At 35.7% G+C, this 25523-nt stretch overlaps 1 protein-coding gene across 1 annotated transcript in view; it reads right to left on the reverse strand.

Moving 5' to 3' along the window:
• Window positions 1-25523, reverse strand: part of LOC150110585 (FIGNL1-interacting regulator of recombination and mitosis-like) — a 390780-nt gene that overhangs the window by 202908 nt on the left and 162349 nt on the right. Inside the window, exon 11 of the mRNA XM_090399827.1 lies at window positions 12253-12327. Coding sequence (XP_090255953.1) covers window positions 12253-12327 — 75 coding nt within the window. The remainder of the gene's footprint in view (window positions 1-12252; window positions 12328-25523) is intronic.

Raw genomic sequence — 25523 nt, forward strand, 5'->3', positions numbered from 1 at the left:
ATTTCGCTTAAATGGAAGTGAAGCAGTTCATGGTTTCCATGAATATCTTCAAGAAAATAAAGTCCTGGACATACTACTTCCTGTAAAGCACACTTCGGGCACAATGGCAATATCTTCCAGTGAATGTGAAAGGAGTTTTTCTCAGATGAACCTTGTAGTAACTTCATCTAGGTCATTTCTGCTTGTACAGACAACTTCTGCACTGATGTTCATCAGGATAGTAGGACCTCCTTTCAAAATTTTGAAGAAAAATTCAAAAAATTCAGTTGAACCCTAGCAAATATGTGGATTCATGGCTGCTCCGAGGTCGTCATTCTGCAGTTGATACCAAAAGCAAGAAGAGATCTAGAGATGACGAAGGTATCGGAGGATATGTTAAAAGTGTGGAAGTTGCTGTAATAATATCTTGTTGGTGAGTACCTGCACCTTTTTTTCCAGAAAAAATGCACTGTATATATATAAATATATAGATATATGTATATATAAAGAATTGCCATCATTTGTAAAATTATTAAAATTCCACTGTATGTAGAAAGTTTATTTTTCACTTGGTCAGACTATCATAAATTTAGTTTAATCCTTTATCCAAGTGTGTACAAACAAAGTTTGCGCTGAAAGTATCTTCAGGACTGGGGTGGTACAACACCGGGCAACTCCTTGCAAAGGTGGAGCAAGCTACCAACACTCCTATCTCAGTATCTCCCATAATGCAAAACACATCTCCTTGCAGATATGTATAATGTTATGCATTAAGGGAAGGGCCACTACCCAGACTAGTTTCGACCAGACAGGTCTCTTCAGTGGGGGCCAGGCCGAAGTGGAGATACCAAGGCAGAAGCATTAGCAAGGTCATCTCCTCCTATAGGAGCTACCAAACAGTGTGCCACCTTTGTATTAAATTACTCTGGATTTAGAGAAAGATGTTGAAAGTTAATTTTTCACTTTTTCAGACTATAATAAATTTAGTTTAATCCTTTATCCAAGTGTGTACAAACAAAGTTTGCGACTGAAAGTATCTTCAGGACTGGGGTAAAGTGGTACAACGACCTTGCTAATGCTTCTGCCTTGGTATCTCCACTTGGGCCTGGCTCCCACTGAAGAGACCTCAATAAAGGTCGAAACTAGTCTGGGTAGTGGCCCTTCCCTTAATGCATAACATTATACATATCTGCAAGAGTGTTTTGCATTATGGGAGATACTGAGATAGGAGTGTTGGTATCTTGCTCCACCTTTGCAAGGAGTCGCCCGGTGTTGTACCACTTTACTCCAGTCCTGAAGATACTTTCAGGCGCAAACTTTGTTTGTACACACTTGGATAAAGGATTAAACTAAATTTATTATCCACTGTATGTAATAATTTTATTACAATATATTATGATTATTACGAATCATTTTAATACTCATTACTTTTCTGGCCTGAGCTTTTTATATTTCATAATTCCTCTTAGTCTTATTCTAATGATATTCTTTCCAGATCATCATCTTCTTCTTCTGAATCTCATGCTTAATAAGGTTGCACATCCATTTCATTCCCAACCTATTTACTGTTCAAACACTAGGGACACACATTCAGATACCACCTCATTTATACACTTTTTCAAAGATGCCCATGCATTGTGACATTTTTCTCGTTCAGTAACTGATACCATGGGACCAAAGATTGCATTCTCCTAAGCTGATCATAATTTCCAGCTCGTAACTTCAGCATTTAACCTGTTCTAATGGGAACATCGATATAATTAGATACCTCCCAAGAAAGCATGGTGTGAGCACTAATGGTATAATAGTCATATTCTTTAGAGACTCCTTCTGATGCTATGAACAAATTTACCACTTTTGACCTCGAGTTCCTTCTTTCATATGCTGCTTGACATATGAAAAGGAATTCAAAAAATTCCTTTTCATTCTTACAATGACATTTCTCTTCTACATAATATATTTGGATAATTTAAGTCACGCATAATGATCATTCAATTAGTACCCATAAGGCTAAATTGGAGATGCATTTCTTAGTCTCCTGCAAATGAACTGCCAGATCTGTAGCAACACTCTGCCATATAAAATTCATTATATATTTAAGACTATATATATATATATATATATATATATATATAGTCTAAGAACTAAGAGCCATGGTGCCTATCTTAATAAAGATGTAGGATCTTTCACTGTGATGACTACAGCAGTCCTATGGAGCATACTTTTCCATAAGTGTATGATAGCAACTGATTGGAATTTTGGATCATTCTTCCTGTAAGCATGTAATTATACTAATATTAATACTGATAATACTACTATTATTACTATTACTACTAATACTACCATTACTACTAATAATAAACTCACTCAAAATATTATTTTATTAGTATAATTTGTGCCTAAGTATCAAAGGCATCTTCAGTACATCATGCAAAAAGCTAATCAAACAATAATTCCCTGACATTTCCAAAAGGCACCACCTAAGTAGCTAATGTAAGATAATTAAAAATGGTCATTAAATTTCCTAACTTTTTTAAAAAATAAATAAAATAATATATATATATATATATATATATATTAGACATAGAGCTCGCTTTCTTCTTGATGACCCAGATGAACTTCATAAAGAAATCAACTATCTCAAAACTACTTTCTTACTTAATGAACATTCTAAAAGAATTATTGAAAAATTCCTTCTTAATCCTCCTAGTCATCACACAGAAGAAATAAATACATTTAAAGGCAATATATCCATTCCTACATAAGTTCAGTTTCACAAAAATTAGCCAAGGTTCTAAGAAAATACAAGATCAGAACTTTGTTCACTCCACTTCCTGCTCCATAATAAGCCACCCAAAGCCTTGTCATCATCATCTTAAATATCCTGGTGTGTACAAAATATGGTGTGATTGTGATATTCCTTATTTTGACCAGACGGACAAATCTATTGAATTGCGTATGGAGGAACACATCAGGGACATTGCTTACAAGAGACAACAAGCCAGTGCCTTATCAAGCCATATCCTTTTCTCAGCTGATCCTAATGATGAAAACTCAAGTCATATAGTCTGTTGGGTTCTAAAAATCTACCAACATTTTTCGATGCCATGATGAAATGGAGAGAAAAATCATAGAATCTAGGGAAATCATCCTCAACCCTGAACATCTAAATAATAACTTGAACTATAACCTCCCAGATAGTCATTCACGTGATGCTGTAAGCATGCACTCTCCCAACAATGCAACAAACGAAAGAACAGCTTTAAATACAACTACAATGTTTTCATCCTAATTATGTATAGAGACTCTATATGTTGTGCATAGTTTCTTTAAGCTTCGGTGTTTAGGGTTTTTTCTTTTCTTTTATAATGTCACCTGATGAAGGCTGTTATAAGCCGAAACTAGTCGTGTTTTACTATTAAACCTTTTTTATTTAACTCTCAGTTTAAGTCATTCAACTCTATTTTTACAATATGTATTTCAACCGAGTCACACACAAATAAATTAAATAGAATAAAATTAGGAAAGATTAGCTGATTTGAAAAGTACTATCTCCTACAAAGGGGACAGATGAACCATTGTTTTAATAGTTCCAGTCTTTTGACTGGGATGGCAATGAGATTTAGCATGGATATAATGGCCCGCATGAGTTTTCTTCTGAAAAAAACTGAGAAATGTAGGTTATTACCATCTGGTTGGCAAAGAACTAAAAGATCTAAAAAAACTAACTGCTTATTTACTGCTTCTTCTAGGGTGAATTGGATCCTTGGATGGAACTACTAAAACACTGATTCATCACACCCACTCTTTATGTTCTTCAAAAATTGCAACATATTATTTCCACTTTTTTATCTAATGGTTATAAGAATTCTTTCATCAAAAAAACTTTGAAAAGTCTTGCAATCTCTGCCTCTTCAAATACAGAAGAAATAACTTGTATTCCTATCCCTCATGTGCAAGGCATTAGTGAATGCATAGTGCAAGTTTTAAAACCATCAATATTTTTGTTGCCTTTCACTCCATCAGAAAAATCTCCACCTTTCTCACTTCTTCAAAGGACAAGCTTCCACATCTCAATTATCCAGGTGTCTACTAGATTCCTTGCTCTTGTGGGTTATCTTATTTCAGACAAACAGGAAGATCTGCTTTTATTCGGCTAGAAGAACAAAGGGTCTTATATTCAATACCTTGAGCCTGAACAGTATGGATTTGCAGAGAATGCAATCAACACTACACATAGAGTTCACTGAAACAAGACAAGAGTTCTTCACAAAAGTTGGCTGTTCCTCATAGAACGGCTTTATAATGAAACATGTGAAACTTTACTTCACTCTCCTAACTTAAACAGATTTGATGGTCTACATCTATCCCCTTTGTGGGAGAGAGTACTTTTTAAATCAGCTAATCTTCCTAACTTTATTTTATTTGCGTGTGATCATCAGTTATATTTATTCGGTGAGTAGATATTTACATGTTTTTTTTTTTTTTTTTTTACTGACTGAAACCGAGAAAACAAGCAAGTTAATTTAATGAGGCACAACATGTTTCGTCAAAAATGACTTCTTCAGGTGTGGAAACACTTAAAGCAAATGAAAAAAAACATAAAAACACTGTACCATTATAATAACAGACTTGTAAACTGAAGTTAAATTTGAACTGTCGTTATAGTGCGTGCCATAGTTCTATTGTTCTTCATGTGCGAGCTCACGCGTACACCAGTATCTAATGGTAGAACTATGTGAGTCAGGTAGACTATAACTGAGGTTGCTGTTGATGTGAGAAGAGTCTAAGATAATTTCTTTGGATTCAGCTATGCGACGTTCCACTTCATTGTGACAAATATAAAAGCATTCTAATCTATTTCTTGTTGGCAGCCTTCATCATATGTGTTCACTGAGAATAAGACGTGACTTGAAAGCACGATTGCTCTGATTCTATTGTATGAAATGTCTCTCTGATGCTCCTCTAGCCGTAGGACGATTGACTTCTCAGTCTGGCCATAGTATGGCCTCCCACAATCACATATTATTTTATATACACCAGGGAACTGAAGGTGGTTATGAGCTTGTTTTGGGTGGCTTAGAAATGGCCATAGTTTTGGAAGAGTTGGAAAACGTTTTAATATTAAATTTTTTCAAAATTCTTCCTAGTTTGGGGAGAGCGAGCTGATGTAAGGTAAAGAAATATAACCCTTGGGGTTGTTAGGAATCTTTGTGTTGTTTCGAGGGCACTGGTATAGTTGCCTCTTGATGTTTTTGGAAGAGTATCCATTATTAGAGAAAGTTCTTTCTAGATATTTTAGTTCATTTTTTAGTTCTTCATTGGCTTCCACGTTGTTCTTCCACACTGGCTCACTGTGCATGCTCAGTATTGTCCGATGAAGAAGAACTAAAAAATAAAAAATTTGTAATTTGTCGCTCCATAACACAGCTTTTGATGTTTACATGTCCTACTTTACATGCTCTTTGCATCCCTGAAGATGATGCTGCATTTAGTTTGGGTAATATGGGACTTGCATATTACAGTCCTACCATGGACACCCATGTTATGAGTCTCAGTTCTTAATGTTCTTGTGGAGATTTGTGCTCCAGTCGATGCCTTGAACTCCGCATTCAACATGTCAGCTGACAAATGGCAGATTTTACATATTATCTTTTATCACTGCAAATAACACTTGACATCCTGTGCTTCCATCTCAGTATGGTATAACTGATTGTTGACTTGGAATGGCCCAATTTTTCAACAATTTGCTGAGCAGATAGGCCTGAAACATGGCATCATATCACAATGCCTCTTTCAAACTCCATCAGTTCCTTTCTTGCGGGTATTTCACTTGGACATAGTTGCACTGACTTTTGGGGGCATCATATTCTTCCAATTTATACCGGCTACAGACACAACTCATTACATGGCACGATGAACCTCGCCCATGTTGGGGGGGGGGGGGCTTCTTTCCAAGCAGTGTATTTATATATTAATATATATTATATTTATATATAAATATATTTGCATATTTAAGATTATAATGAATTCCACCAGGCATACAGAAACATCTTGAGAAAATTTGGAAAAAAAAGATACTTACCGTTATTGGATTTCTGCTCAGGATACAAATTATTCATTACTAACCATGTTCCAACATAAAGACATGCACAACTTCACATAGAGAGAAGATGCAAAAAATAAGAAATGCCTCATTGACTATATCACTGTTGATAGTGATATCTTCATGCTGGTTCAGGACACAAGAGTGTAGAGAGGATTTCAAATTGGAAGGAACTATTACTTATTACTTAGTGTTTGTTAAGTAGGATAAAAATGAATATTACATTGAAAAAAAAAACAAAAGTTTTAAAACGAATTAAACTGAGCAGCTTTTACAAGTAAACTATAGACTCAACTATACAAACATTATTGAAGAAAAAAATTATATAGCTGGAAAACAAGAACCAAACCTTGAATAAAAATTGATATCACATTGAAAAGAAAAGTATGAAGCAAATTTTAAAAAGAATTCAAATTGAGCATCTTTTGCAATAAACTGTGCACTCAGCTAAGATTATTGAATTAAAAAAGGTAAAAGGTAAAAAACAAGAACCAAGCCTTGGAGTCTCAGTGGTGACCTCTGAAGAAGACACTGACCAATGTGGCAAAGTTGTCTGCAAAGACAGATAAATAAGAACACCATGCTGGATGCAAGATGTCAAAGAAACAGTCCTGGAAAAGAAGAAAGCATATCAAAAGTTCCTAGCAAAGAAGTCAGCAGATGCCCTAAAATAATACAGAGAAAAATATACGAGAGTTAAGCTATGCATAAAGTAGCTGAACAAGTCATGGGAAGACATAAGTAGGAATATAGAAAATAAATTTCATATCAGGAAGGTGGCAAAATGTTGTGTAAGCTATTCAAAAAGCTTAGAAATAGAGGAAAGACTACTATAAAAGGAATCAAAGATGATGAATGCGACATGAAAACTGTAGATAAGGATATCCCAGATGTCTGGAGTAATTACTTGGCTTAGTCAGAAGGTTAAATTGTTCGAGATGATTGCAGTAGAGCTCTCATAGTTCCAATCTATAAAAAAAAAGGGAGCAAAGCTAAATTGAGAATTACTGAGGAATTTCTCTACTAAGTGTTCCAGGTTAGATTTATGCAAGCATACTTGAAAAGTGGTTGAGAAAAATTATGGAAATTACTGAACCCAACTTGTTCTTGGGAGAGCAAGTTGGGTTTAGGCCAAATACATGTTTCAAGATCAGATTTACACTTTACAACAAACAGTAGAGAAATTATGGAAGTATGACAAGGATCTGTACTTAAGTTTTCTAGATCTGAAAGGGCACAGAACAAGGTGCCACAGAAAAGCTTTTCAAAACACAATTATATGGGGTAAATGGAACATTATAGAGAGCGATACAGTCTATATTTAATTTGCAGCAGTTGGAATTGAAGGAAATACAGGAAAATGGTTTGTAGACCATCTTCCTCTATGTAAAATTAGGATTAAGACAAGATGAACATTATCTCCACTCAACTTGATCTCATTATGAAAGGGCATTAAACCTGATATTAAAATCAGAGATATCAAACTTAGCTGTTTGTTTTATGCAGATGATGTTGTACTCCTAAACACATCCAAGTGCAAATCTGCAGGGTTCTCTAACTAAATTGCATAACAGCTGTAACAAATCTGACATGAAAATCACCAACAAAAAATATGAAAATTATGAAAATATGCAGGAATATAGAAAGGTTCAGCTGCATTCTCAATGGAAAACCTGTAGAACAAGTAAAATATTTAGGCTATTTAGGCACAGTTTTTAGTGTAGAGGACAAATTAAAATTGGAAATAGACAAAGCAAATAAGCATAGCTGGGATTGTGAGGAGCCAGTTGAAGAAATTTATATGGAATAAGAAAGAAATTCATCAAAACACCAAGTTACCAGAATACACGATGGTGTTTAAACCAGATTTAAGTTATGAATCAAACTAGGTTAGAAAGAAAGCACTTGATCAGCTAGGCCACGTATATAAGAGTTCTGGGAAAGATTATGAGAGTGAAAATATGGCATCAATGGTAAAATCACATTAAAAATGAAGATATTAGAAAGGAAGTTGACATTGTTATCTTTCAAGAATATGTGAGCAGAGCTAATCTAAGGTGGTATGGCCATTTAAATAGAATGGGTAATGAAAGGCTAGCTAGCCTGGTTGGCCGAGTGGTTGGCGTATCCGCTCTCCAGTCAAAAGGCTGTGGGTTCAAATCCTGCTGTGGACATGGGTGTTTGTAATCATCTGTTAAAATAATAGCGGTGGTGCTGAGTGGCAGATGCCAACTGGTGTAGTTTCAGTTCATTGTAGTTGGTGGGTTGCGTGGTGAAGACAGAGTTGTAGAGTAGGTCCCTCCCTCGATGAGTCTTTGGACTCCCTGGAGGTGTCATGTAATAATAATAATAATAATAATAACAAAACACATGTTTGATGCCAATATGGCAGGAAAGTGACCCAGAAGAAAACTAAGGTCTAGGTGGAATGATTCAGAAGCATGAAATGTTAGATATGACAACATTAGAGTGCTCACAAGTAAGACTAACTTGGAGGAAAATTGTTAATAGGAGACTAATAATAATGTAAAGTTAATCAAGTAGTGCTGCCATTGTAGCCTGAACATTTGTTGAGGATACATATTAGGAAAGTGATGATGATCATGATATTTAAGACTACTGTGATGCTGGTTAATTAGGTCTTGTGAAATGCAATTCTTATTAATGTAAGGACAGAGCTAAAAAACCACATAATAGACTGTTTTTCTGCTTAACAAATATATTAAGCATTAACATGAAGTCTAAATATAAAGTAGAATACTCAAATTTATCATCAGCCAAACAGCCTGTTTTAGAGAAAAAAGATATGCTTATAACAAGCTGCTAGAAATGATGTACTGTAGATGATAAAGAGTCAAGGTGATGCAAAATATGATGAAATTTGTGGTCATGAGAGCTTCATCACATTCTTGATCACTGTCAAAAAATCAATCAAGTGCTGATTCATTTTCTGAAGTACCTTATTCTTCAGCATTTCATAAATAAGGCTATATTCGGCAGCCCTAAACAATCTTATCTGATTTTGTCAAAAGGTTTGAATTTTCAAGAAAATAAAAGTAAAAAAAATAATAATAATAAAATTAAATAAAAAAATTATAAAAAAAGTGCATACAAAGAAGTGTATAAAATACACACGAATCGCTGCATGTATTCCTTCTTAATAGAAAATTCTGCATGCCTGGCAATTCTCAGGTCAAGGTGATATGATCGCTTTCCCCAAGTGGAGACAGTAGATTAGCTACTGTTATGTTCTCTAATGCTAGGTCCAGACCCAGCACTCTTGAACCTCTTGTTGCCTCCATTACATGCTATCTCAGGTAACTATATCCTAGCAGTTGTATAAATTCAATTTCTTTCCCTCCCTGTGACCATTCCTCTTCCCAATCTACATCTCCATAGTCGAAATCCCCCACAATGATTATTCAACCTTAGTTCATAGTGCAATTTGTTAAAGAATGCTATCTACATTCTCCCTTATATCCCCTGGATTATAGCGGCAACCAATCATATAATTCATCCTTTTGGCCTCAACAGATGGCATCCAAGGAACTGTTCTCTGAATCCTGTCTTCCACTCTTTTTTTGCTTCAATTCTTCTGCTATCATTAGCAAAATCCCTTCTCCACTTTCCCCCTTCTGTTCCATCTGTCCTCTCTGAAGATATATCCTTTGCATTCTATCCTATGACATCCTCAGTCAGCTATGTCTTACTAATGCATATAACTTTTGACCAAGTTGAGCTAACCAATGCCAAAAATTCCTCATCCTTATTTCAAAGACTTCTGCCATTAGTATATAAACTGCATTACCTCCTTTATCCCACAACTTCACTTACACCTTGTTTTTCTTAGCCCACCTGGGGAACTACATTCAGCCTCATGTGATCACACTCCCGGTACTAAAACCTCAAAGTTGCCTCTACCTGCTCACCTGTATCTTCCCTAAACATTCCAGTTTTCCTGACTCTACACTTCCAAGCTCTCACTGAACAATACTTTTTCAAGACACCTGACCCCAAATCCATTCAAATACAAGCCATCCACTTCATGTAAATTGTTCCTTCCATCCACACATCTGCAAACTTCCCACCATTCCTCCTGAACAATCTGTGCACCAACTCATTTGCAATCATTGTTCTCTGCCTCAGCTGCCCTCTATCATACTGTGGCAACAAACTCACAAATTTTACTTTCTTTGTCTTCTTTTTCACTTGTACTAACAACCTTTTTACATCTTCTCACATACCACACTTGTCACCTACTAGATCATTCTTACTAGTCAAAATAAACATCTCCTTCACTCTTACTGCCTCCGACCTTACATCATTAACATCCTAATTCTTGGCTCCAGGGAAACACAATTTTGTCACCCTCTCCTTATGTATATAATCATCAGTTATATGTATATATATTTATATACCTTCATCATTTATATATTTCCTCTCCAGGTGTTCGCCACATTCAAGAGAAGAAATCAAAAGAAACCACATAACTACAATTCTATAATTCATCATTCACAAAATACACTGGTGCCCAAAACCTAAGGAGATTACAACTGCAAATTCAGACGAATCAGCTTGTGGCATTTGTATAACTAACGATTTTGAGTAGCAAGTGGGTACACATTCAAATTGCGCACAAAAGGGTCATGTAGTAGCACTCAACAGGATAAAAGGCAAAAGGCTGTGCTAAGCAAATTGTATTTGAAGTGAAAGAATAAAGTTGTAATGTCTCAAAGACATCATATAGATGTTTTCATGCAAGGAAGAATTAATGAAAAGCTTGAAGGCTGCAGAATTACTGATATTACCAGAGAGTCTGGAATCTCGCACAGCATTGTATCCAGGCTTTGGGCAGCGTGTCAAACCAATGGAATGTGTTCCAGATGTTTGTCAAGAGGTGCTCTAGCTCTAGCATGGAACATGAAGACAGAGTGCACTATGGCACACCTCAGCAGGTCAGCTAGACAGTTGGCTCCATTCAAGCACAGTTATGCGGATATCTTGACAAACTGTGGCAAGGCATCTGCGATACTCCCAAAGACCTGTGTCCCTTTATCCGCAACTCATCACAGAGCATGTTTTCAGTGGTACTGGATCCATAAAATTGGACAAAACACTAATTGGTTAATGTACTCTTTACAGATGAGAGTCATTTTAGTGTTTCCTCTGATTCTAGACAATGCTTGATCTGGCATGAAAGTGATACTGCTTACCATCACGAAAATGTTCTTGAAAGGGATAGACACAGCGGTGCTGGGGGTTATGGTGTGGGGACGCATTATGCTTAATGGATGCACTGAACTACACATGCTGAAAAAAAGGTGAATTTTTTGACTAGTGAATGATACTGCAACAAAGTTCTTCAATGTCATGTTCAACTGGTCCCTGGTGCTGTAGGCTAATAATTAATTTTTATGGATGACAATGCCACATTACATCGCACGAGCAGTGGAGATGCTTCTGGAGACCAAGGATATTAATTGAAATGAGTGGCCAGCATGCTTTCCAGATCTCAACCTCATAGAACACATTTGGAACATTATAGGAAGACACATTGTTGCTAGAAATTCCTCTCCAGAAAACAAACAAGGACTTATCCTTGCTCTGAAGGAAGAGTGGACCAGTTGCCTCAAGAACCTGAATCACTTGGTGCTAAACATGGCATGACATTGTGAGAGTTTTATCACAATTCAGGGTGGACCTATTCCATAATGAAATGTCTCTCCGCATAGTTCCTTTAAGCATTGTACATTAATTCCTTAACTAAATTCTTAGGAAATCAGTAACTTTTGCCAAAAATATATTGCAATTTAATTTGTACAAAATTGATAAGTTGTTTCCGTGATATAATTTTATTAGTATGCTGGAAATAAATTTATGTCCACATTTTGCTCTAGTCATAAAATTTTTTCATATAGAGGCAAAAATGTAGTTTGTCCTTAGCTTTAGGATTTAATTTATTTATTAAAATTATTTTTAATAATTTTCAAATTTATCAAATTAATAATTTGATAAAATTTTAATAATTTAAATTATTTAAAAATTAAAATTTATTTAAATTTTAAATATACCGAAATATTTAAAAATTTTAAGTAATACCAGATGTATCTACTAGTTTAATATAAAGCATGATTAACACATGATTAGTATCTAAAAGAAAAACTTACAGCTTTCGACTGAATGAAAAATAGCTACTAAGAGAGAATGCTGAATATTTCCACTCCACATATCTTTTACTTCATCTAAAAATAAAAAAATAATCATAAACAAATAAAATATAATATATTTCTCAAAATCATATCTGTAGCCGGTGGACAGAGAAATGAATTTCAGAAAACACATTTGCAAATGTGCACAAAGGCTCCCTTGAATGGTCAAGAATACATTGACATGTACAGATAAGAAAGTCATCTCTATTTGTATTGGGGATGAAGAAAGTGGCAGTAAGGATCCAGAGATCAAAGGTATGTAGGTTACAAAACTTAGTTATAGAATGAAAACATGAGATAGGATAGAAACATATAATTTACTAAAAGGATTTTATAACATAGGTACAGAAGAAATATTCATTACATGACATGGGGAGTGAGAGAGAACAAGAGATCACTCCTGAAGATTGTGTAAGAATAGGGTTAGATGGAGATGAAATCTATATTTTTTGCTTGGAGAGTGGTGAATGAATTTCTGGAAGTAGTTGTAAGGGTTTTTTCAGTAAATGAGTTTAAGGGGAGAGAGAGAGAGAGAGAGAGATGATAAGTTCGTTGTTTAGGATTTATGGTCAAAGCAACTAAGACTATGAGGTTAGCGTATTATGTCTTTAAATTGAATGTGTTCTTATGGCAGATTTGCCTGTTTTACAGGATGAAAAACCCTGCCACCTCCATAAGGATGTAATGGGCGGCATGTGAATAATGATTAGTGAGGGCCTCTCACACTGTTTTTGGACTTCACAGAAATCACCAAATAATCCTAAATAATAACAATATAGTTCAACAAACTGTGGAATGTATATTTTTATCTACATAATATTTTAACAAATAATTCATTTTAGTATTCTTCTGTTCAATGTCTTCAGACAAATATGGTCACCATATTTGCCAAAATTCATTTTCTGCAATTATTTTCTACAGTGACATTCTGAAGCAAAACAACCTCACACAGCTGATTAACTGAAAGAAAAAACTACATCAGTTATCATGATGAAAATCCCTTCAGGTACTGTAGGCAAAGCAGTAGCCAGTGTCATCAATTAACTACAAATGGTCTTGGATGCTATTGGTTTGCATTGTAAGCATGCTTTCTATTGAGAAACTATTCTCCATTCTACAATCATTTAAAACTGAAGCATCTTTTTCTAATGTCCTGGTTTTCTATTTTTTTTTTTTTTTTTTTTACATTTTTTAGTGGTAATCCTATTTACAACAGTTGATTCAACCTATAGTACATTAGCACGATGGATGGGTAGAAAGGTGAAGAAAAAGAAGAAACTTATGAACATTGGATCTGGAGACATGTAGTTTACTCTTCAGGAAATACATACATATAGGGAACACTGTTCCAAAAGAAACCAGTAGAAGAAAATTTATTCTGTGAATTTGGACTGTGAAGGATATTTGAATATCTGCTGCATGTGTTTTATTGGATTAAAAAAAAAAAAAAAAAAAAATTTAGATGCTGAGGAGACAATATTTGTAATATGTTGGTGCCAATAGAGATTGGAGGTTGGGGTAATTCCAAGAAGAGAAAGCTAAAGTGAGACAAAAGTAAGACAGTAAGAAAAGTGGTTTGTTTTTGTAATTAATAAAACAGGAGTAAACTTCAATAACACTGAAATTAACAAGACAGTAAGAAAAGTGGTTTGTTTTTGTAATTAATAAAACAGGAGTGAACTTCAATAACACTGAAATTAACAAGATTATAAGAACACCACTGAAGAATGATTTGGAGATAAGAATTTAGAATTGAAGAAGTTGAATTTCTAGAAGTTTTGGTAATTTATGTAGGGAAAGGATGTCAAATCAGAAAGATGAGTGTGATGCACTGTCATCAGCAGAACTGTATATGGAAATTGCAGTCAACTAGAGAAGATAAAAGAACAGATCATTGGAAAACACTAGGTTTAATTACAAAGTTTGAGAATAAAGATCTATTCATCATCACACACCATGTGTATTCAGACACAGATTTCACAACCCACTTGCAGAAGTCAAGAAGTCAGAAGATTTCTATTTTTCTATGACATTTATCCAAAGGTGGATGACAATGTAAGAATCCATACTGGCAATCATTTATTATTTGAGAAGCATCAGGTAATATACAAGTTGAGTGTTTATAGTTTATTATTACTGCTATTACTATTATTATTATACAGGTAACACAATAGTCTGAAGGTCCGTTGCAGGGAGACCATGATAAACATTATTGGCATGATGTCTACCATAACTCTCCTTAAACTCACTCACTGACAAAGTACACACAACTGCCACACGCTACCCATTTATATCGCTCTCCAAGCAAAAAAAAAAGGTCATCTTTAGAACACTGCTAACCACACTTCTACACAACTTCCATGGGTGATCCTTTCCTCCATGCTATAAGCAGAAAGATTTCTGTGACATCTACTCTAAAAAATCCCTTTAGTAATGTGTATGTTTTTATCATATCCTCTTTTTCCCATCGATTAGTTCAACTTTGTAATCGGCATAGCTTCACCACATCCTTGTGGGAGCACTACACAAACCAACCACCAGTTTAGTCAGTTGGCACTGATTTCTTTCCACCACTTCCAAATCACCAAGAATCAGGTGGTTAAATCTGAACACGACGTCCAGTTGAGTCATATCTGGAGAGTTAATAACTTCCTTATTCCTGCTAAGGAGTATATTTCTTAATAACTAAGTAGCCCTTTGAATTATTCTGATCCCTTTTTTGTGATATGTCTTCTTACCTTCAACTTTTCATCCACTATTTTCCCATAAATCCATGGTCTCAACAATTTCTTCTCATCCATTCATAACAATGAGGCTAGAATACAAATAAATAATTTACTGAATTGATTACAGGTGGTTCCTGACTTTATGAATCAATTTGTTCCAATAATGCACTTGTAATGTGAGGTCTCGTAAAGGGGTAATTTATTTTCCATAAATGTAATGTTAAAAACAAGGCTTACATTCTTAACAGAAGATGGGCATAGTAATGTTAAATAAAGGTCAGTAAATGGGCAGAGATGAGAAATATACAGCCTCAACCCATCATCAATTCTGCCTTTCTGTGGTGTAGCCTGCTTCCACAAAAGAGGCTCTGACAAAACCAGCAAGTATTCCTGCTACAAAGAGAATATCTTCCTAGATGGAGGAAATGCCAACTAGATATTAGGTAACAAGTGTTCTCCATCGCCTGGCAAAATACCATTACCCAGCTTATTGAAGGTCTGAAGTGGCAAATGCCATGTGTGGTCTCCAGAGTAAGGATTCCGGTTTCTGTTTCCCCCCTCCTCCCCTCTATTCTTCATGCAGTGTGAGTTATACTTTTCAAGACCATTACAAAAATATTTAGAGACCCATAAATTCTGCCATTTCAAGGGTAGTACATAAGTTAAAATGGCGATTCTACAGGCTGGCCACCAGTTAGTGCATGAGCCTGAACCTGTTGGTAATGTCAGGAGACTTCTTTCTCAATCAACTAGTGCATAATCCCGCTGCCACATACTCTTCCAGGTCAGCCTGGAGAGGAAGTATGAGTAGTGGTATGTTGGGGGGGGGGGGGGTTCACTGTTGAGGCCATGTCATAGCAGGGAGACTAGTTTCTCTCTGTACGAATGCCATGTCCAAGAATCTATCTTCTCTCACTGCACATTCCTGCTATATTCTTTCCTCTTGGTCTGACTATTGCTTCCACTCATCTGACCCTAACAACTGCTGCAAACAAGTCACAGAAATTATTCTCAGTGGTATGAAGGCCTTCATCTCCCATTCAACCCACAATCCACTCTCCAAGCACTTGTTCAAACAAAAATGTGTTACAGCAATCAAAGAAAAAAAATTCAGCTTACCACACAAGCTGTGCATTAACTTCATACTCTACCTATACTAAAGAACACAACATATGCAAATCAGTCATCAGTAGATCCAAATCTGATTTCATAAAGACGCAATCAGCAAACTTGTCTCCTGTCCAAATGGAAGCAGCGCCTTCTGGTCACTTGCTAAGGCCACTGGATGCGACTTCTGCTCTCCTGCACTTCCATTTCCTTTCTCATCCTGATGGCACCACTGTTGCTTCACTCAAAGATAAAGCTGACCTTCTGGTATTCTTCTTTTCCTCAAACTCCTGCATAGAAGACCAAGGAAATCATCTCCAAATCCAAGCACCATATGTTTCCATGGTTTTAAACAAAAAGTCATCAGAAAACTACTAAATAACTTGAATACTAAAAAGTCTTCTTGTCCTGATGAAATCTTTCCAACTGATCTTAAACTGTGCTCTGGCAGACATCTTGCATCATCTCTATAATTTATTATACATATCTGGTACTTATCCCAATGTATGGAAGCAATCTCATCCATTCTATTCCAAAAAAATAAAATAAAAAATTGATAGAAGTCTGATATAAAACTACCGACCAGTTGCCATCAACTCTGTACTCTCCAAAATAATGGAGAAAGTCAGCAATAGCCAACTCCTCCACTGCTTAGAGGCCCGTGACCATCAGATCAGTGACCACCAGAACAGATTCTGCCACTCAAGATCCACAGCTGACTTTGTAGCTTACATCACCTACCACTGGACACGTACCATGGAAAGGTACAGAGAAACATGATAGATGCTCCTATTTGAGCTTGACCACCAATGCTGGATTACCTCAAGGCTCTGTCCTATCATCTACTCTCTTCCTCCTGTACATAAATGACTTACTCACAATAATTAGTAATCCCATCCATAGCTTCGCAGACAATAGTCCTCTCCACTTATTCTACTCATTTGACAAACCTTGCAGTACTCTGACATCCCAGGCTACAAGATCATCTACAATTAGTGAGTTAAACATTGATCTACATACTATCCTCCAATGGGATGAGGACAACCTTGTTATGTTCAATGCCACCAAAACCCAGTCTTGCCTTTTTTTGCACCAGAGATCCCAGATCACCTACCCCTTTCCTTCAAGTAATACACAGATCACCAGACAAGATCAGATCTCTTTGCTTGGATTAACGTTTACCTCCAGTCTTTCCTAGCAAAAACACATCACATCGATAGCCTCTTCGGTATCCAAGAAACTTGGCACCCTCTTTTGTTCAAGAGCCTATTCTACACCCAACCAGCTCTTCACCATACACAGATCCCAAATCAGTCCATGTTTAGAATACTGCTCACATGTTTGGGATGATGCATCTAAAACTTCCCTTAAAATCCTTGATGCAATCCAGAGGTGAGCAATTAAGCTCATAAGTGACCCCTCCCCCTCTCTTACTCACTTCAACCACTATCTCAGAGGCACAATGTTTTATCACTGTGTCTGTTCCACAGGTATTTCACTGCTCCAGTGAAAAGGCAGCCATCATTCCTCAACTTTCTGTTGCACCTGTTAATATAAGAGCAGCAGCTGTCCAGTACCCCTTTACTGTGCTGTGCAACACATCGAAAATGCTTCTATTCATTCTCTTTTATTCCATCCACCTCTGTTATCTGGAACAGCCATCCTCATTAAGTATTCCTAAACAACAACAACTTACAGCTCTTCAAATAAAAAAACATCAATAAACTTATATCTCCAAGGGTTGAGTCGCTAGTAATTTTTGTTCAAAAAAAATCTTCAAATTTGGAAAAGGTGCTGGTGTTTAAAGAGATCCACTGTTTGAACTGTTAAAGGTGTGTTTATTTTAAATGTTATCAAATCTTCAATTAAATCTTGTCTTCTGCGCCTTTATTTATCTTGTTTAAACCTTTCTTCTTAACCTTTATTATACATCTATAATAAATTTGGTTTAATCCTTTATCCAATTGAGAGCAAACAAAGTTTGCACCTGAAAATATCTTCAGGACTGAATATGGTATTATTATACATCTGACTTATGGCCGCAAATAATGAAGCTCACGTGTGCAAAACTTACAGAACAAAGATTGTCTGGAATTTTTTTGTTCACTATGGCATACTTAGACACAATACAATCTCCTTTGTTCTTACACAAAACTATTGATAATACATTATTCATAATTCAAAAAAAAAACATTATTTCTATTACAATTACACCAAGTTTATTCATTGATATACAAGCATTTTAGCAGGATTTAGTATACTTGTAAAATCTGAATAAAAGGTATTATATTACTAAAATCCCTTTTATTCAAGATTTAACCAAGGTTTCCTCTTTCAAAAAAAAAATGTTTCAACAAATTTTTTCGACCGTAACTTAGTAGCACGTGTGAGTTGGCTGGACATCGAAAAGGGCGAGAATCGCCGAGAAGGAAAGAGGGAAATATAAGGGTCATGCGATCCTGTAACAAGGCTTTTTTTGTTCCTGGATCTCCTGTGTGTTCCTCTCTCATGGTGGCAAAGGGTGCCAGTGCCCCATGCCGGAAGAATCCCGATAGGCAGCTACGGGTCTCGGCGGCCGTATTCTCCGCAAAAAGAAGCAAGTCCGGCTGTCCACAGAAGGCCAGTTTCCTGTGAACCTATGAAGCACTAAAGAACCAAAAAGGGAAGATAAGTAAACTTTGTTTGTGTTTCACAGAATATGAATGAAAGATTTGTGCCACGTTAATATGTATGGAAAAGGAACATCAATGATATAGGATAAGATTGTATTGCTATCACTTTAGAGGGATATTGAATTTAATCTTACTATCTGTTGATGTGTTTAAGTTTGCTTTTATATTGAATGAAATTAAGGATATGTTTAGAGTGAAGAATAGACAAATTATAAAGAGATTGTGAAAGATATGAATGTTATCTTGAGTAGTCTAACAGAGCTACGGAGTTTTGGAATAACTGTGATAATAATACATAAATAATGCATTAGAGAGAGTGTTAATATAGTTCTTACTTTAGATAGCTGCTACATAATATGTTATAAGTATAAGAGTAGTGTTCGAATGTTTTATGCTTTGTATGGATCTCTCTTAAGATTGGATTTGTATTAATGTTATTAAGTGTATCTACTTTTGAGAATTAATAAACCTTGCTTTTGATTCTAACAAAGAGACTTACTGTGATTTCTGGAATCCGATGCACCACTTATAAATTATAATTGCGAGCCTATGCGGGATATTAGAAAAGGGTATATTTTGGCCACGTCTGCAGAGTTGATAGATATCATTAAGTACTGTCCTGTCCTAAGATTACTTCTTGGTTGTTAATATTAATAATCTAATAGCGCTAAGTGGCGCAGCAAAACAAATAAATTTCTTGGCATTTTACAAGGGGTAAATCTCGGACGCTCTGATACTGCCTCGATCTCGAGGAAATTCCATTGTCCCTCAGAGGTACCACATGTTACCCGATAGAGTGTATTACAGAGATATAGCACAATGGTTGAAAATAGTTGTAAATGCAAGAAAGCAACACAACACCACTACATTCAGCAACACTTTTTCAAGTCTCTTTACACCGTATCCATTCAAATGCAAGCCATCCATCTTACATAGATCCTTTTGCCCATCGAACTCACTCCACACGTCCACAAATTCCACACCACTCGTCATACATAACCCACACATAAAGTCATTTGCAATTATGGCCCTCCTTTTAAACATTTCACTGTCATACAGTGGCAAAAGACTAATCATTCTAACTCTCTCACTCTTTTCTTTTGCTACCTCAAACAATTCATTCAGGTCCTCTATCATTTCCATTTTATCTCCTTTCAAATCATTCATACCTACCACAACAATCATTTCTTTCATCCTTTCCTTTTGCTCTCTAATAGACTCAGTTACATCCTTTATGGTCGCACCAGGTTGGTACGATTTTGTCAAATCCTCTACCAATACACCTCGTACTAACAAGTCTCCATACAGCACTCTATCCTTCATTTTGTTCATGTTCACACTCATAGGCTTATTTTTCCTATCATACTTTTTATTATTGGCTGGTTCATTCAGTCGAGTTTTGCTCATACGCTCTAGCTGCTGTTTTGCCCTTTGTATCGCACCACTCAACAACGCGATCTCACTCATTGCATCTATCTCATCTTTTTTATTATCTGTAAAACCATTAATATGCTCTAAATTAATACTATCATTCACACCCTCACAGTTCTCTGGTACAACCTTGCCATTTCTTGTCATATCACTATTTTCTTCATTCTGAAGTTTGACAAAAATATCACACTCATGACCCGAAATACACTTTAATTCCTATAATAAATTTAGTTTAATCCTTTATCCAAGTGTGAGCAAACAAAGTTTGTGCCTGAAAGTATCTTCAGGACTGGGGTAAGGTCCTCATTCTCCCTACATTTTCTACACACATTCACTCCTTTATTATCATCTAACCACACTCCGACCGCACTCTGCAAAGCGTACATCTTGCAGATAGTACACCGAATCATCTCCTTTATATTACCGTTCTTGAATAAAGATGGCGAACCGTCATTACTGGCCACCGTTTTCCTTTGTACGGGAGCCATACTTACTTCTAACGTATTTTATCAAATTATAAAATGAAACACCAAAAACACACAAACAGACGCACTAAGATACACAAAGCAAACAAAACCACGTAATATTCAAGTAATTTTATCAACGATAACTTAAAATAACACTTATCTTATCAGGAGCTTTTAACACACACACACATACGACTATGAATCCCTCTAGCGGCCGAAACCTTAGTACAGCATCAGTATCAGTACAGTATCAAGATGGTTCATCATCGGCTATTGTAATTGTTCGACCTCTTGTCTTATCTTCTCATTAGTCCTCTCTGTCTGAGATATATCTGATATCGAGGTCCTTTCCATTACTACCACCAGCTGCAGTGCAGCATCAAGATGGTCTATTAAGGGCTGTTGTAGCCGTTCAACTTCTTGTTTAACTATAGAACCTATTTCCTCTGAGTTAGTTAGCCCCACTTTTTTTGTGATGTCAGCTCCATTGTCAGTCACTTGATTAACGTTGGCTAACATTTCTCTTTCTCCTTCACTATCTTTTTGATCTTTAGACTTTCCCTTGCATGTGCTAAATTCCTTCTCAGTTTTATTCTCGTTAGCAGAATTATTTGCCTCTTTAATCACGTTAATATAGCTGGCATTAGATGCGGGACAAATGTCTCCAAAAATCTGTTCCTTCTCTTTTACGACAAGGAAACATTCCTCAAGATTCGTGATTTTTTTCTTATAGCAGTCTCCTTCAAATCTTGTTTTACCCCTAGCCTAAATTGATGAAACACTGCCCAGTCGAGGTAAGGTTTATCCTCATTAGAGATGCACAGACTGTTGGCAATTGTCAGTCACCTATTGTAGTACTCAGTCACATTCTCCTTATCTTTTTGAGCACATCTCTGCAATTTCCATATATTAGGACCTAAACTTCTAACCCTGGAGAACTGGGAAATTAAGGTCTCTTTAAACTTCATGTATTCCAAGGTATCATTCAAGATTGGGGATGAATACAAGAAGCTTTTGGTCTTTCCAACCAGCTTGCTCCATAGTAAGACAAAAAGTTGGAAGTCTGTCCATCTGCCAACTTTTCTCAATTCCTTGACGAAGCTGAGAAAAGCTAAGATGTCATCAGTTTCCTTACAGAAAACTGTGGAAATATTTGTTGGAGATTAATGGTTCTAAAGAACTCAATGTCATCCATGCCTGTACTAGTGGTTAGACTCATACTTGTGAATTAATCCAAAAAATCTTAACCTTTCACAAAAATAAATATTTTTTTTTTTGTTAACTGCCTGATTCTAAACCAAAACTAACTCACTTTAATTCACAAATTTGACCGATTGATTGTGTGGATGAAATCCTGTCAGCTGCGCCATTGTTAAAATGTCGTTCTTTTTATTATTATCTCATTAAAATATGTTATCAAGTCCTTCATTTATATCTTGTCTTCTGAGCCTTTAGTTATCTCGTTTAAACCTTTCTTCTTAACCTTTATTATATATCTGACTTATGGCCGCAAATAATAAAGCTCACGTGTGCAAAACTTACAGAACAAAGAAATCATCTCTAGCTGGAGCCAATCTCTTTGTCTGACCTACTGGTGTTTATTCTCAACTGAATTTGGAAAATTTATTTAGTTTCTAGCTGTGCCACCAAATTTATGGGTGGGAGGTGAATCTCCCTCCAAAGAATAACACACAGTAAACCACACAGAACTTTTCTCTTAATTCTAAGTAAATCTATCAACTTAAATTTCCTGTTATGCAGTCGTGACAATATCTATTTTTAAGGCTCACACAGATTCGAATTAATGAGTAGTGCATTGAATAGAAATCAGGCAAGTTATTTAAACAAGAAAACAATTTATTTAACATCAATGAAATGTACAATGGGTCAATTTTAAGTACTAAATAAATTAGCATCTATGCTTCAAATCACAACTAATGACAACGTTTACAATTTAGTTCCTCATCATATTCAATTCTAGTAAGACCACGGGTGTGTATAATTTTCTCTCATTAAACTTGGTTATACTCAGATTAATCTTACATAACATTCTGCAGGCTTAGGCAATAGCTATAACATAAAATACACGATGTTTCACTTTAAATTTTTAACCAGACCTTCTCTCACATATAACAAAATATCTCAACTATCAGGATAAAGCCTAAAGTCCTCAAATATCACTATAAAACAAGTCCCTTAATTAAATCACCATCACATTTTCTATAGCTAAACTATGAAAAGATCTTACTTGAACAGTTCTATACTTCTCTGAATGATCCTTGAAATCACTCCTTCTGTTCCCATTTGACTTTAGCATTGAACTGGGGTATCTTTTTCTGGGGCTTGTGAGGTCCTTTTTTTACCATCAGCGGACATCAGGAACTTGGCGGTATGGAAACTCAGCATCTAATTTCTTACAGCTTATCTTAGTCACATCGGTCCCTCTGCAATTTTCTATCTGGAACACAGGTCTCCGATGGCGATTACAAATTATCTCCGACGATGTTAGCAAAACTCCGCTGCCATAGCGTACATCGTAACTTCAAGTCAGAACGCCACATGACCTCGAAACTTCTTCCTGACCCGAGACCGAATCACTCGAACTCATACTCCAAGAAAAAGGCAAGACAAGACCCCTTTTTGACCTAGTGAACTGCTATTTATACGGTCCCAATGACCTTCCTTTTTGTTTATGTCATCGTCCCCTGGGTACCGCAATTTTCTGCACCAGACACCCACATCTATCGGTGCAATTAGATGGAAGACCCCATGTAATATCGCGCTGCACGTGTACAGTAGCCTCAAGTCATGACTTAATCTTCTTAATCCTGTCTGGAATTTTTTTGTTCACTATGGCATACTTAGAGACAATACAATCTCCTTTGTTCTTACACAAAACTATTGATAATACATTCTTTATAATTAAAAAAAAACATTATTTCTATTACAATTACACCAAATTTATTCATTGATATACAAGTATTTTAGCAAAATTTAGTATGCTAGTAAAATCTGAATAAAAGGTATATTACTAAAATCCCTTTTATTCAAGATTTAACAGAACAAACCTTAAGAGAAACCTTAAGAGAGCAAAAACTGTCGTTCAGTACTAAGGAATTCAAAGTGTCGAAGAGGTATATTTATCGTAAGTGAACTCTTGGAAATAAAGAGCCGAAAGGCTTCATTTCAGTGATGTAAAATTATATAAATCAAGTGGATATTAAATCTAGCATTATTCCAAAGCCGAATGTAGAAACTATTAAAGTTTCATGTAAAAAAGTTGACAAGAGAGCTTACAGGAATTATGGGTTTTTGTCTCTTAAGGTTTCTGCCTAGTCTCTGAGGAGAACCAAGCAGTTCGAAACAGCTGTCAGGCAAGTGAAGCATTATCAAAATGGACCAATAAAAGGCACATATATGGATGCTTGGGCAAGCGATCATGTCTTCTATATGGTCCACACTAGGGCAACTCGAAAATGTCAGCAAGTGTTTTCCCGTAACCTCTCTGGTCAACTTTTTTGATGTTTGCACTAGAACCACTGTCAAAAATTCAGCCCACTTGCAATGCTGTTGTAAGACCAATTTCCACTATATTATATGTAGAAAAAAAAACCATAATGGATTCCTGCAAAAAATTAAAAACATAGTCAGATAAATGTGCCAACTGCAGAGGATTACATCCTGCCAATTACTGAGGGTACAAGCAATACTTGGCCACCCAAACACCAAAAGAAAACTAAAAGAGATGCACCAACAACTATATGGGCACCTAAAGCAAAATGCTAATCACACCCCAATGGCACACCAAACTACACAAGCATATGCCTTGTATGTGAAGGAAGTGGCATAAAACCAGCAGAAAAAGAAGAAACCTAGCATCCAACAAATTTCCAACAGACTTTGGTTTCAAAGCCCACTGAAGCTATATGTCTTCAGGCAGTAAAAATTTTCACTGCTCATTAAGAAAGAGCAGTGAAAATTTTAAGAAAGAGAAGTGAAAAGCTTGTCAAGTATCTGTAGCAGTGAAAGAGTCAAATTATTTAACCTTAGCCCATCTATTATACTTAATGTACGAAACGTTTACAACCTTTCATGGGTAGTATTCATGCTTTAAAAAAACAGCTGATGGCTAAGATTTGATAACTGTAATAATTTAAAGTGTTTCAGAAACAAAAAAAGAAAAACTTGACACCATTCTAAATCATGTAAACAATTTCATGTTTATCTAAGTTTGAATAATTATTCTATTTGTTTGTAACCTTATCAGCACTAGCAGGAAAATATCCAAGGAATTTGACAGAAAATATTGCCCTTCCCTGAAAAAGAAAATAGATATTTAAATTATGCATATTTGGTCATAAAATACTTAAAAAAATAAACTTTTTGTGATAATGAGACCATCGGTACTTTATTCATATAATCCTGCCAACTAGTTTTGCTAGCAACTGTCTAGCTTTGTCAAGGCTGAACGGTACACACAAAAAAATATGAGAGAATATTTTATAATAAATGTTAAAATATCAGAATCCATTTTTATGTTTTTTTAAGATAGTGATCAATTTGTTTCTATTAACTGAATCAAAGGCTTGCTAAAATCTATAACACAACAGTATATGGGCAGGTTGTATTCCCAATATTTCTCTGCTAGTTTAAGTTAAGTGATATTGAAGCCTTTGGCTCTTCATATATCTAATAATTCTTCTGCTATATTATTAATGATGAAGATATGGTCTATGGTGGATCTATGTGGCCTGAATCCTGCTTGGTTTTCCTCTATGATTTTTTTTCTGTAAGCACCTGTGTTCTCTTTTGTATAATTCGAATGA

The sequence above is a fragment of the Typopeltis vanoorti genome, chromosome 1, assembly GCF_054136105.1.
Source record: "Typopeltis vanoorti isolate ZY-2024b chromosome 1, IOZ_Tvanoo_1.0, whole genome shotgun sequence".
Taxonomy (NCBI): domain Eukaryota; kingdom Metazoa; phylum Arthropoda; class Arachnida; order Uropygi; family Thelyphonidae; genus Typopeltis; species Typopeltis vanoorti.